The sequence below is a fragment of the Gymnoscopelus microlampas genome, assembly GCF_963454915.1.
Source record: "Gymnoscopelus microlampas genome assembly, chromosome: 7".
Taxonomy (NCBI): Eukaryota; Metazoa; Chordata; class Actinopteri; order Myctophiformes; family Myctophidae; genus Gymnoscopelus; species Gymnoscopelus microlampas.
In genome coordinates, this window is record NC_139944.1 from 48,740,541 (window position 1) to 48,755,904 (window position 15,364).

Genomic DNA, 15,364 nt, shown 5'->3' on the forward strand with positions numbered 1-15,364 from the left:
GAACATTTTCATTGACAGACATGATTTGGTACCATACGATAGGGTCTGTCATTTGGTCCAGAATGCCTTTACTGTCTATGTACTGTGGGTATAGAGATAATAGTGAAAGTCCGATAAAAATAGCAATTTTTGTATGTTCTAGTTGTATTTACTTCTAGTATGTAATAATGGTGAAGATTAAGAAACTGTCATTTAGCTGGGGATCCCCTAGCTGGGGTCGACCCCATGGTGAGAACCAGTGCATGAAGAGACTGTGCTAAACAAACACTTTTCTATGTAGAAGACATATGCAATATACTGCAAGTATAAATTGTATTGTATATCAAATATATATTTTTGCTTAAAGCTGTTTTTTGCTTCAAAAACATGGTAGGATATAATCATGAAATAAGCAATAATAATATGACATGGCCATTATTGGTTATCTGGAAAATATTGCAGGCAGTTTTATGTTTCAAATATATATGTTTTCTCTTTATTTTGTATTATCAAATACTTCACAAAAACTCACATAGTATTTAAAAAATATTCAAACAAACTGTAAAAGAAATGCTCTTAGCTGCGCTTAAAAATAAATCACATTCCATTGTGATTTAAATTTCGAAGAAAAAAAACAAAAACATACAAACATATAAAAACGGTGCATACGTCCTGTTCAGAAAAAAGTGTAAGACAATACTTACAGTAGCGGAGGCTCATACAAACTCTAATTAAATTACGTTTGAAAAGCTAAAACATGAACAGCCTACTGTACGGGTTCCCACGTGGAAAGAGGAGAAACTGATTGAAAAGTTTCTGAATATTTATGAATTTTGGAGATTCTAAAGCAAAAACAAATCATATTTCCTATTGATTTTCCATGTTCTAAAGCTGATTCATACACATACTACAGTAGGAGAAAAACTATGCCTTATTGGTACAAACTTTTGAAACACATTTCCATTATTTTGCCTAAACATTTGAGCACAAATGGCTTTTAGTTTACATACATTCTATGTTCTGAACCAGTTATCAATTAATGCCGTTTCAATTTTGCAAGCAATACATATAACATAGGGGGTATATGTTTTTTACCATAACATAGGCCTGTCAATGATCACATGAATATACCCATGTTCTTAATGACAAGGTCTGCCATAGGCTTTCACATCATATTTAAGGTGGCATATACTGTACGGTATCATCATAGGTGCCTCATTTCAAAAATATGTTTTATGGTAATAAGCAATTATAAAATGGTCTGTGATATTCGGAATGAAAATAAACATGTATTCACAAGCCACGTTTCAAACCATGTTTCAATGATGAAAGGTTTCAAAGGCACATTTTAATTCTGCTGCTGGTATATATATTTCACAAGAATTTAAGTTGAACACAAATACTATTGTATTAAAGGGAAGTGCTTGGCAACAAAAGCACTTTGTTGCCGTCGGGCAGAAACCTTGTATCTCCATATTTCAATTTGTAAATGAATGCCCTACCTCATCATACAAGAGTATCTCACAAAAGTAGTGAAAATAGCAGATGTACAGTACAAGCTTGGCTATTTTTACTATCCTAAAATGTTTTTTAAAATAATAGTAAAAAAGGAACGGTTGTTAGACATACAAGGTTTCCACCGACAGCAACGACTTCTAAACAATCGCATTAGTTGCTGCTTGGAGGAAACTTTGACTATACTGGGGTGGGTGGGTGGGTGTGATGTAAGAGCAAAATGGCTGCTGTGTGAATGTGGTCAATTAGAATTATGGCACTACACTTTGGATTTAAGGCTTTTAGGTTTGTTAAAATAAAATCATCTTTGGTCCAAGACCTTCCACAGGTGTACAAACATCTATCATGATATATATATATACAATGACCTGTATAAGAGTGTCAACTCCTATAGGTCTCTCTTTTAGTAAAATGAAATATAGGACTGTACAATTCAGGAATTAGAGATGTATCTGTCTTTGTGTACAAAATAAGTTACAACCTCAACTTGTGATATATTTTTGTAAGTGTTTACCGGTCCTATTAAAGTCCTATTTTTTTATTAAGAGCTGAACACATTATGACGGGTCATGCCTAACTAGCCACCCATGTCCTATATTCGCATCAGGCAATGCCCAAATATATACATCTTTCAAAGCAATAAAGCCTATACAAATGCATTAAAAAAACCTTTAGATGTCTGTCTTTGTATACTAGGCTACACTAATTATGTGTTCTGTTTTAAAACTTGATGTGAAAAACATCATGGTCATTGGCCATAGTCACACAACGGTCATTTTGTTCTTATGTACTGTACTGTATAGGTCATACTCGGTGGAGTGAGAAACATGACGTAAGAGCAAAATGGCCACTGTGTGAATATAGCCAATCGCACTTGAGTCAGACCTTTGCCAGTGCACACAACTGAGGGATAAAAAGCGGTGAGACCGTTGAAGAGGCAAACATCTCACAAACCCAAGTTCAGAAGACTTGACACGAGACTATTATGTTCCCACCTCCTTTGTGAGTTTATCGTCGCTATAAAAAGTTGCATTCATCCCTTAAATGATTCCCTTTTCAAGGGAATTTTGTCTTTCCTTTCAGAACGGTAGGGTATCCATGAAAATTTTGTCTACAATTGGCGGCGGGGGGACCAGATCCTCCAGCTTCAGGTAAAAGATACGCTGGAGGCCTTGGGTACACAGGGTCCTCAGCTCGGGGAGTTTGCCCAGGAGACGAGATAGATAGTTGGGCTGGGGACGGACGGCCTCCGATCCATTTATGTGTTCCCTCAAGCAGGTGATCAGGTGGCTCTGGAAGTCCTCCACTCGTCTGGGCTCTTTGAGGCCGTGGCGATCTGGAAGCAAGGGGTTTACAGTGAGAACAGAACACGTGCTTCATTTTACATCCACGGCTCACAGTAAATGCCTTTAACACAATGAAACTGAGGTTGTGTGTGTGCATGCGTGCATGCATGTGTGTGTGTCTCACCAGTGATGATGACAAGTGCTGCGAGACAGGCAAAGGAGGAGACATCTAGGTTCATGCGATGTAGGCTCTGTGAGAAATCCATGATGGAATCGATCCAGTCGCCGAAGCCGCGGACGCACTGCATGCGATGAAGGACCACTCCGTTGCAGAAGATGAGTTTGTTCTTCTCTGGACTGGACCTGGATGCACAGTCGCATGGTGTTAGTATGAATTGTCCTATGACAAGTATGCTTTAACATAATAAAAATGGTAACTGTGATTGCTGACGATGAATGGAGCGGTAGTGTATAACAGGCCAACCTGTATGCCAGTCGAAGGATGAAGAGTTCAACAAAGGCAGATTCTAGGAGCAGCTCCTGGTCCTCAGTGCAAAAGTCTGTGAATCCTGGGATGGTCTGGGCCCATTTCTTTAGTACCTCCATGGTTCCAGACAGCAGATCGTAGAACTGCTGGATGTCACTGGCATCCTCTTTCTCTGATGGGCTGACGTCTATCTCCTTGTACTGAGGAGTAGGTGAGGAGACAGAAAATGTTATCCTTGATGTACCTACACAGATAATTTAACTCTGAGAACCGAGGTCCATTTGGGTATAATTCTACATTCTCAAATTTCAATTAACACTGAGGTGCATTAGCTGCTCACCTAATCTTAAAATAGACTACCACCAGCAAAATGCATACCGGTACTACAAGTCATCTTGACAAAGTCTTGAGCCTCACCTTGGAGTAGTCCAGCTTCCCTATGGTGGGGTTTGAATCTAGATGTGCTCTGACGAGAGAGGTGATGATATTGACTGGAGGAGTGATGGAGCATGCCTCAGCCACGGTCTTGGGTTTAGAGGGGAGACGGCCCCGTCGGCCCTTGAGACTGTCTGTACGGACAACTGATGACATTGAGATGGGGAGGGAGAGAAAAAAGAAACGGTGAACTCAACACCCACTCACGTGGCTTCCCCACTGTACCCCTCGCATTTTAAAAACAGCCCTCGTGTCGATTTCAATTTCTGGTTTTCTCTACAGCTGGCGCGGTTTCACGTGTCTGTCATCCCCGGTGTTCGGTTCAACGTGACAAAACCGCAGTTCGGTATCTTACATTACTCTGTGAGAGGAGGTGTGACTGTGACATTGGTATTACCTTCTTTAACCATTCCCACAACGAGGCACTTCTGGAAGCGGCAGAACTGGCAGCGATTCCTCCGCCTCTTGTCCACTGGACAGTCTTTGTTGGCGAGGCATACGTATTTGGCGTTTTTCTGCACCGTTCGCTGTTGGAGAGAGGAACTATTATTATTAAGGGTGGCAAAACTTAATGTGTGAATAACAATGTGTACATCATGTTGCGTCTGTGTCACAGAGGGTACCAGGGGGCTATAGAAAATAACAAAAAATATATATCTTTTTTATGTACGATATACATATAAATGTTTTATTTCATTTTAATTCAAGTTTGTGCCACCATTTTCAAACTGGTGTACTATTTTTCTTTTCTAGACCATGTTATTCCTGAGGGGAAATTCTATTTCAGCTTCATCCAACTGATGGCTATGTTGAGCGCTCAGGGGGGAGCAGTTACTGTAGGGGTTAAGTGTCTTGCTCAGGGACACTTACGATAGACATAGACTGGGGCCGGGAGGCCTTGTAGATCATCTACAAGGTCACAATCAAGCCAAATCTGGGATAGCAACACTTCCGCATTTAAAATGCTACTGTGCGTGCGTCTACCCTAGTGTGCCTGCTCATAACTCTAAGGCCTGTTGATTGGCTCCGATATTGGTACTTACAGCAGACTTCAGGGTGCTTCAAACGGCACTGAGCAACTTTCATTGAAATGAATAGCTGGGGCCGGGGCAGTCCGCCCTCTAGATATATTATAACTCTATGGTCACAATGCGTCGCTTCGCGATGCATTGTAAGCTTGTAGATAGGCAATTTTTTTTTAAATGCCATTTTGCAATGGGGTTCCACAGCCAGAGGCTACGGCTATTTGGGGGTCCTTGGCATGGAAAGGTTTGGGAACCCCTGACTTAACGGCCGCTAAGAATTACATGCATCTGTGCTGCTTTGTACCTTAAAGAAGCCTTTGCAGCCCTCGCAGGTGCGGACGCCGTAGTGCTGACAGGAGGCGTTGTCCCCACAGACTGCACAGCGGCCCTCTGAGGCCGTCGGGCTGCAGGCTTTCGGCGACGACATGGTCCCCTCCAGTCCGAGGGACCCTTGTTGGTCCAGGCATAAGGGGGGGCAATGTAGAGGTGATACATGCTGCTGCTGCTGAGGAGAGGGAAAGAAGGGGTCCTCCTCGCCCTGCTGCTGCTGCTGATGGTGGTCCTGGGGCGGCGGCCCTAGGGGAGAGTGCTGGTCTGTCGAGGGGTTGAAGGAGAAGAAAGAGAGCTGCTGAGCCAAGGTGGCCTTATCGGCCCCCCAGGAGGTGGTGGGAGCCGGAGAGTAGGGGCTGAACGGGGAGTCCCAGGTGGGCGTGGGCTGCGTCTGGAAGGCCGGCGTGGTGGGAGAGGCGGCTGCCGAGACGGGGCTGCCGTAGTAGTCGGAACCGCAAGAGGACAGCGTCTCGTCGAGGTAGCTGAGCGCGAAGGAGCCCGGATAGCAACCGTACACCTGGAGGTCGTCGAGCTTAAAGGCCTGGTGCTGGGGACTGCAGTTCGCAGCTCCGGCTAACTGCTGGCCGGAAGGAGCGCCCCCGGCGTTGGGGGGGGCGGAGGAGGTGGTGATCTTGCAGGAGTAATCTTGCAGTAATCTTGCAGAGTAATCTTGCAGGAGTACGTTGTCTTTTTGAAACTCCCCCACATAGCCACTGTCCACCAAGGTATTGATGCTTGGCAACGAAGACGCAGACAGCTGGTCCTTTTGGCCGGTGAGGTCCATTACCAATTTTACATTGAGGTCAGGGTTTGAGAACTCGGAGCTTAAGTAGTTGTCATGGGACAACGTTCCGTATTGGGTTTGTATGCAGGGCATTGCTGGAAAAGAGGAGGACAGTAAGAATTAACAACTAAAACTAGCTTGACGGGTGGTTAGTCTATATAAGGACTTATTCATTTCAGTGTATTTGTTATACAACACATATGTCTACGACATTTTAACCACTTAAACCCTATGTACTTAGTTGTACATCAAATAATAAATAAAGCGATCTAAATGCTCACTACGCGTCACGTTGCAACGTGTTGTGAGCTTGTAGATTGGCTATTTTCACTGAATGTTCATCTATTTTCACCAAAATAAAGTTTTTTTGCTGAACGCTTGCCTATTATGACATGCCCAGATTAGGAACGCTAATGTTTATATGGTTAAAAAGTATCACAAATTATTCTGCTTGTATAAATACTATATAAACAGCACGTACTGTATACATGAATGTAAACTCCATCTACTGTAATAAAGATAGACACGAACACAAATAATTAATATAAATGAGGTCTCATTGTTGAAGTTAATCTATGCAAAGACCAAAGTATACTTTGGTATGAAAAGGTTTGAGTGACATCACTTAAACTGGAGAACACTGTTGTCTCTTTGACAAGTCAGCAACAACAAAAAGAACGTCTCTAAAAGTAACTTAACAGTATATCAATGCCCTACAATATACAGCCAGAGACACCTTCTTATTGTTATTATTTCCCTCTGTTTTCATGCCATTCGACAAGCTTTACGCTTCAGGCCCTTCTTGGTAACTCTCTGGCAGTCTGTCAGCTGCATTACTGTTATTGCATGTCTTGAAACCCCCTTCAGAACAGGGCAACCCTCTTTCACAAGGCCTGTCTGCACCAGAGGGTACAGAAGATTGGGTTTCAGCTACCTGCTAAAGCAGGGGGAATATGGCATAGAGTGTGCTGAGACGAATGCATGAATGTGGGTCAATGCTTATGCTGTATGATTGACACTAATTATTTTGTCTTTTCCTTGAGTTAAGAAAGGCTATGAATTGGTCCTATCAAGTTAATTTTAAAAAGTTATAAAATATTCAATGAAATAAGTCAAACGTATACGTGCCTCTGTTGTTGAACATATTTTGTCTGCTGTAATATGAGTCGCTTCTTGCTGGACTCACAAATATTGCTGACTGCTGAAAAAGGGCATTAACTTGAGTTTTCACTTAAGCTCTGAACTGGGCAACCATGCACCTATACCAGAATAAGCTATGCCCATCTGATGAAGACAATAAGGACATACACCTACCCTGTCATTTGAGGGATTATTATGCTGCCTACCCAAATCTAATACTAGCCTATAATATAACCCTGATAATACAGCTGTCTGCCATGCAACCTGCATAAACGTATAATACTGTATAATATTGTAGGTTATGGTGCATGGCTCAAAAATACTTTTGCTTTACAATGCACAGAACAAATTATTAGACAATACATGGGAAAAGGTATATGCTATATACAGTTGAATGACAAGAACAAGGGAATGTCACATAAACAAAATAAAATGCTACTCTGAATCACCCAGCTGTCCAATCCTACTGAATAAGATGGCAATGTAAGGTTAACATTGGTATCAACATGTGTATGTCTTGCCCTATGGGTCTGGATTATAATGGAAATAATTTTAGATAATTCAAGACGACTGTACAGTATGCAGTGATGGAAAAATTACTCATGTACAGATTGTTTACTTAGGTAAAAGTATCAATACCACAATGTAAAAATACTCTCTATAGAAAAAATATATATTAAAAATTTACTTGAGTAAAAGTACAAAAGTATTGGCATCAAAATATACTTAAAGTACTAGAAGTAAAAGTAGGCTACTCATTGAGCAGAAATGTCCCATTTCGTGTTTTTAAAATGTTTTAAAAATCTTTTGATAACAGATCTACAAGTTCACAGTGACGCCTTGTGAGCTTGTAGATCGGCTATTTTCAAATAGCCAAAGTATATATACTGTAGGGCTGAAGTGGTTAATGTACGTTTTGTAATAATAATCAGAATCTTGAAAGTAACTAGTAACTAAAGTTCTCAAATAATTGTAGTGGAGTAAAAGTACAAATATCTGCCTCTGAGATGTAGTGGAGTAAAAGTATTGAAAATTGGAAATACTCCAGTAAAGTCCAAATACATCAAAATGGTACTCAAGTACAGTACTTGAGTGAATGTACTTAGTTACTTCACACACCACTGACAGTATGCAAGTTTAGGTGAAAGTATAACTTCATAAGCAAGTCTTTAACAGTACAGTTTATATACATCACAAAATTATTGAAGTCATATTAAACAAATACCTAATTTTCACTAACCTGATTGATAACTTATATCCTGGACTTTGCAGATAATGTTCTTTATTCCACAGGAGAGGAACACATGAATGTCACCTCTGCCCAGAGACTCACAGACAGTACAGTAGATAGAATAGGATAGACTAGACAGTCACACACCTACCTCTCCATGCATGCTGTTTTATTATGGTGATCCCCGGCGGTGGGCGCGGCCTGCTCCATATATGGCGAAGTGGGCGGTGGAACTTTCCGGTACGCCATCCAATGGGCGTCACGTTCGCATGGACGTTTCTTCCGTCTGACGCACACACGGGATTCCATTGACGCTCCATTGACGCAGGAGCGGCCGGCGGCCACCGTTGCCAGATTCTGCGAGAGAAATAAGCAACCAGGTCTATGAAAACAAACAAGCCCAAAAGAAGCGAGCACTTTAAAGCCTATATCATCGGGTATTTGAAAATAGCAGATCTACAAGCTCACAACGCGTCACGATGCGACGCGTTGTGAGCTTGTAGATCTGCTATTTTCAAAAAGAAATCTTGAAAAACAAGTGAAAAATGTAGAATATTTTTCGAAACATTTTTAACAACACAAATCTGGTAAGGGGGGTTCCCTGGAATAAAACATTTTTCAGAAGGGGATCCGCGGACAAGGACATATTAATTGTGGACATGAAAATGTCTGACAACCACTGGTTTAAACACAATTAGGAAACAAGCCCAAATAAGCAACTGCACTTTAGAAACAAGCCCAAAAAAACGCAACCCGCAACCACCATTTTTTACAAGCAACTTTACAGTAAAAGAAGCCCGCCCCAAAATCGCTTATAACAAGCAGACCTGGCAACACTTCCTGGCGGCGTGTGTGTGTGATCTATTTATAGACTCACACAATGACAACGCTAGACACGTGGGGCTATTACCGACTGAAATATGCTATAAATACACTGTAATCTATGGCGATGATGACATTTTATCACTGGAAATACAGTGATCACCCAGAGTTTACGTGTATCGAGTGTAGCCTAGGCAGGCTCCATCATCATGACAGATTCAGAACAATGGATGAATGCAGTCTGAAGCACTTATAAAGGCTTCAAGAAGTTCAACAGAAAGAACGTTTACACTTTACAGACTTTTCCCTCACGAGCATTTCCTCTTAAATTATTACAAGTGTAGGCTATGCATATTATTTATAACTGAAGCTGAACATGTCATGTAGGATAAAAGGATAAAATGCAAAAAACCCTCAAAAGCTCATTTCCATTGTGGTCCAATATATAAATTGATATCTGATTCCATAATTTGCAGTAGGCTGTCTGTCTCTTTCTCTCTCTCTCTCTCTCTCTCTCTCTCTCTCTCTCTCTCTCTCTCTCTCACACACACACACACACACACACACACACACACACACACACACACACACACACACACACACACACACACACACACACCCACACCCACACACACACACACACACACACACACACACACACACAGGGTTGTGCACCGTGTTCGAACCTTTTACCTTTTTTCTCACTTTTCGTTCAGAGCCGGCTCCTACAGTAGCCTATATATCACATTGCACTGTCATCAGTCCAGGCACTCTATCAATGTCAGTCTAGTAGTCACAGCTGCAGTCTTCCATTTGTCAGCTAAAAAAATAGACACTAGTAGTTAATACTATACCGTATGTAATTAATTCCTCATTACAACAAGAAGATACAAGTCTCACATGTTCTCTCTCAGTGGGGACTGGACATGTGCTAATAAGTGGCTTCTAATTTCAAGTTCAAGGAGAGATGGGTTTCACTCACAGGGTGAGGTGGAGTTCGTCTGGTGACTGAATCCAATGTGACTAGATTTGCCTAGCCAGCTGGACACCATGGCATGCTTCGCTGCCATGTCCATGATGTGGTAAATCCATATTTGTCAGCCATGCACATAGACCTCAACCAGCAGGGAGAGGTCTGCAGTTTTTTTCTAAATTGCATTTGGCAAAGAGAGCTGGATGACAAGACGCAGCTGCTACCTCACCAGTCATCTTATCCCCTTTCTCCCTAACACACATCATTACACACAAGCATTCTGTGCATATGTAGCTGTGGCGGCTCAGACTCAGAGCCTCTGTCTGATGACCAAAAGCCTAATATCTTCCCCATGCAAAGGAAAATTCCCCTTTAGGCTAGTGGATAAGTATATCATGCACAGTATACATACATTGCTGCTATGCTCAGGCACCTTAGTTTGTTTCTTATCTCAGGTACTCTTGTAAATATGTAGATAACTTGTTTGGCCTTTCTGCTGTTCTCTTGTCTGATCTCCTTCCCACTTACCCCCCACCCCTCTTCTTCTTCTCCCTCCCCCCTCTTCTTTCTATGGAAATTAACGTTGCGATGGGAATGATGTAAAAAAACGAATTTCACCCACTTTTTTACATTGTAAACCTGTGATGTGACAATAAAACTGATTCTGATTCTGATTCTGATTCTGATTCTGATTCTGATTCTGATTCTGATTCTGATAAGATGTTGGCTTTCCACGCAGGCATCCAGGGTTCAAATCCCAGGTTTCGCAGTTAGGCTACTTATTGTGGATAGAGAGATAAAGTTAGAGAGAGAAAGAGATGCACTTTTTCATTTTATCATATTCATTTATCAGTTTGATTAAATAACAATAATAATAAATAAACAATAAATAACAAGAATCAATTTCTTGTTTTCTGAATGGTTCACTGCCACCTTTCTGAATGGTTCACTAAGGAGGTTGACCACAACAAATTCTGGAGCTAATGATTCAAACAGGTTACCAAAAGCACTGCTCACACAAGATGTCAAATTGTGCTAAAAATTGTAACGATAAACAGATGAAGAAATATTTATATATTTAATATTTCACAGTGATTACGCTGTTCTCCAACTGAACATTCAGATCTGGCATCCATTGATATTTTTCGAATCAAAAAGTCCTCCTCCAGCTGTGTTCCAGACTGTTACACACAAGCTAGTGTGATTCACCCACTCTTACCCACTTGTGCACTAACAAGGTACCTATTCTGGGGCGAATAATTGCTGAAAATAACAGATCCGCAGGCTCCCAAGATAGCTCCTTACACAGCCTAGTACACGAGAAAGTAAGCACAGTAAGACCTTACCTAACATCAAAAATAAGACGTTATTTTCGACCCTAACTCATTACTGTATGTCTTGGGCAGGGTGAGGATACTTCAGAGCTTGCATGGTGTGGCAGTGTGATTCGGATGTAATGTAATGTGATACGGAAAGCAATGGTGCATGAAGCCTGATGTACAATTTGTACACGTTGTTCTACGAAAATAGCCAATCTACAATGCGTTAACTTGCAACGTGTTGTGAGCTTGTAGATCGGCTATTTTTGGAGCCTAGCATAGAGCCCTGGGGAACACCAGTCAGCTAAGTATAGGGTTTGAATGGTTAAAGAAACCTAACCTTGACTCAAGGTTTCTGAACAATTACAGACCAATTTCCAAAGTACCTTATTCTAAAAAAAGTTGTCTCCAAGCAGGTCCTGGAAGTTGTAGAGCAAAACCATGTCTCGGAAACTTCAGTCAGACCTTTGTCAGCATCACAGCATTGAGGCTGCTGGATGCTGATGATACAGTCATTGCTCGGTGTTAATATTGTTAGACTTACATGCTGCTTTTGATGCCACTGATCATAACATTTCTTGATAGATTTAGCATAGTAGTTTGGCATCTCTTGTTGAGCTCTTATTATATGTTTCTGATAGTTAGGAAGTGTTCAGTGTCTATTGTTTCCTCATATGAATATTCAATTTCTTACAGTTTGCCTCGAGGTTGCATTCTTGGGCCTATTTTGATTACACTTTATTACCTTTAGGTCACATTAGATAGCAAGACATGTATGTTCACGTTTATGCTGATTATATGCAGTTGTATATTTATTTGAACCCATATGTGTTAAGGTTTGTGTTAGTCGGCTTGCCGATCAGGGGCACTCAGGGGTCAGAACCGTGAGAGCAGCCCAAAGCAGGAACATATCCAAACATGTAGCAGGCAGCATCTGCATGAAAGGAAGGCCCTAATCTTCGCAGAGCAGTCATCGTCAAAGCAGGGCGTACAAAGCAGGCCAATGACAACCAGAAACGTCTCAGCTCAAGGAGTGGCTTCTCGGACGCCACTGAAGAACTGGAGACCACACCACCTGCTGCCAGGATTACTGAGTGGCACAACCAGTGGAACAGCCTGGGCAGCAAGACAACCCAATGGACCAACCCGATCTCACACAACTTAGTATACATTGCACGGACTGTCATTCCGTGCATTGGCACCTAAAACCCGAAAAATCCGTGCATAGCCGCCTCGCATCTCCTCCATTGACTAAACCATTTCGGAGGCGCGCAGTCTCAAGCGAACTGGAGCCACGTAAGGGACCACCGAGTGAGCTAAAGCGAAACAAGTTGCCGTCCCGAACGTTGCGACGTTCGCTTGAGCCTACTCAGCGCCGTTTGAGTTATATACCGATAGGCACAGAATCATATCATGTTGTGGGGATTGCTCTGCTTCTGGGTTGCAGCCGTTTTTTTTAACCAGGGACCCCCCGAAGAGAAGATTTGTGTTAAAAAAATTCTAGATATCCCCAAATTTCCCAAACACTTTCAAATATTTTCAACATTTTTCAAAAATAGCAGATGTGCAAGCTCACAGAGCGGCATGAAGTGACGCCACTGTGAGCTTGTAGAGCTGATCTAGAGAGAGATTATGATACATAGGATTTTAGCAGACATCAAGCAGTGGATGGCCCATAACATCCAGTTGTACGTTCAAAATACATTTCAGTAATTGGCCCTGGTGCAGTTCAACAATCCCTGGGTCCTGAGAAAATACACATTTTTGTTAAAAACGTAGTACATATTTTACAAAAAGTTCAAGTGACTGAACTGGTCTTCATCGGGGAAAGCGATCCCTGGGCCCTATCTCTTGCAAAGGAGTGCAGTGTTTTAGGATTTGATTTTGATTTCTGTTTACATTCCAATCAGCTTACGAAACTGGTGCAGTCATGCTTCTTTCATCTCAGGAACACTGCAAAGACATGCCCCACAAAGGCGAGAATAGTTTTCTATGGATTCATAATAACTTTGTCACACCCTGGTTTAATTACTGTAATGCTCTTTTTACTTGTTTGACAGCGTGCCTAAATAAATTACAGTTTGTCACACAAGTTGTTTTCAATAGTCAAACGGGGGCCTTTTAGCTGTTCCTCAGACTAAGCTCAGGTGTTAAAAAAGAATCACGCCTTTTCATCTTTTTAACCTGTTTCATTATATATATTTTTATTGCATCCTGTTTAGTTATCAGTACACCCCCCCAGTATTGTATCTCGGCTACATTGAAAATGAGGGCCTCCCCTTAACTGTACTCTGACCTGTACTCTGAAAGGTTAGGATGATGATGACGAACTGATGATTGCTTACGATGTACAAGCTGGAGCTTGCAGCTACTGTAGTAGCTCGCTATCTTCGGCATGTGACACTGTCGTAACACATAGTATTTATCACGCAATACACTGATGAGTCAGAGCCAGTGATCCCATAATTAAGCAATGTATGTCAAATATCTTTTTCACAAGTTGTCTGACCGAATTAGCGATGAGAAAGTTGAATGCACTTAAATGTATCATGAAAAGATGCTACAATACAAATCATGATACAGAATATAGGCCTACTGAGAGAAAAAACAACATGCCTTTTCATCTTTTTAACCTGTTTAATCATATATCTTTTTATTGCATCATGTTCAGTAATCAGTACACTCCCCCTGTATAATTTATTATTATTATTATTATTTGTATTTTATTTTTTAATCAACATTATCATCATCACCATCATCATTATTTTGTATTACATTGAGACATGATATGACACAGGGCTTCTTTACTTTCATAAAACATTTTTCATGATGTTTCATGAATGGTCAGAAATTAATTTCATCCACAATTATCAGCACTCAGTGACCATAAGCATTAAAGGTCAACTTTTATAGTCCTGCAATATTTCAAACTCAAGCTTAAAGGACGGCTTCAGCCATTTTCAACCTATCTTCATATAATTGGTCCCCACTAATGCTAATTATAATATGGTACCATTTTTGTCTACCCCGTCGGTGTCTCAGAGGAGGGCTGTGGACAGTTCAGAAACCTGCCTACCAGTGACATCATCGATGGGGATTCCAAGCTAATTGAAACTGCAGGCTTTCTATTCCTGGAAAATGTGCATGCTATAATAGAAGCCATTGTTCTTGCCTTAATACAACTCCAAAATATGAAATCTTGTTTGAAAAACAAATCCTGCTTAACGATGACGGTCACTGGTAGGCAGGTTTCTGAACTGTCCACAGCCCTCCTCTGAGACACAGAGTAGAAAAAAATGGTACCATTTTATCATTAGTGAGGACCAACATATATTTAATTTTGCTTCATCATATATGATGGTGTCAACAATAAGAGAACCACAACCTTGCTGATGTGGTATTGTGCACGACAGGGTTGTACGATTGTTACGACCCGGCCTAGGGGAGCCTAAGTCGCAACAAAACAGTGGACTCCCTCCTTCCCTAGCCTGGGATCAATACCTTTTTCGGGTTTGTGATCAGGTCGGGAGCGGAAGTAACCCTACGTCACCAGGCGCGTCATCAGGCGGCCGGAACCCTTAAATCCGGAAAGACCTCACCCCAAAATAACTCTGGCCGCGATCAAGGGCATTGTAATAGGGCCTACCTAATAAAATCCTTAATGTGGCGTAGTTTAGCTAATTTTTAAAATACAAAATAAATATAAATGTGAGTGTACTTTACGGAGACTATTTCGCGTCTGTCTATCTTTGTTATCCCATGGGGAAATTCTATTTTATTTAAATAGGGATTGGGGAAACCCCGGAAATAGAATTGCTTTTTTTCCTCTTTTTTCAGTAGGTGTGGCTTAGACCGGATCACACGGGCCATTGATAACGAATACCAGGCTTTCCTCCGAGGTGGAAAGACTGGTGATGCAAGGTTACTCCTTCCCAGTCCCCAAACACAACCAGTCAACACAAGTTTAAATGTCCAAAATACAGTGATTTATTAACCAACGTTTAAAACATGGGTAAATTAACTCAGGGTGGGCCCTTG

The 15,364-nt window shown here is 41.4% G+C and overlaps 1 protein-coding gene across 2 annotated transcripts; it reads right to left on the reverse strand.

Annotated features, from left to right (window-relative positions):
• Positions 1–459: 459 nt before the first annotated feature.
• LOC311049283 (putative nuclear hormone receptor HR38) lies at positions 460–8,341 on the reverse strand. Of its 2 annotated transcripts, XM_084062813.1 has the most exons (8): positions 8,222–8,333; positions 6,970–7,042; positions 5,032–5,936; positions 4,100–4,229; positions 3,685–3,848; positions 3,265–3,467; positions 2,965–3,143; positions 460–2,830 (listed from the first exon to the last, which is right to left on the reverse strand). In XM_084062813.1, exons 2-8 carry the CDS (start codon positions 6,983–6,985, stop codon positions 2,574–2,576), a joined length of 1,854 nt encoding a protein of 617 aa, XP_083918939.1. In that variant the 5' UTR covers positions 6,986–7,042; positions 8,222–8,333; the 3' UTR covers positions 460–2,573. The 2 variants fall into 2 exon arrangements, with proteins under 2 accessions (XP_083918939.1, XP_083918940.1); XM_084062814.1 differs by lacking the exon at positions 6,970–7,042 and having other exon boundaries at positions 8,222–8,341.
• Between the last annotated feature and the right edge of the window lie 7,023 nt (positions 8,342–15,364).

Coding starts and splice junctions, on each gene's coding strand:
- LOC311049283 (XM_084062813.1), bottom strand. Junction 3,849..4,099: donor TGTGGGAATGGTTAAAGAAG/GTAATACCAATG, acceptor CAATGTCATCAG/TTGTCCGTACAGACAGTCTC. Junction 3,144..3,264: donor ATCCTTCGACTGGCATACAG/GTTGGCCTGTTA, acceptor CTGTGCATCCAG/GTCCAGTCCAGAGAAGAACA.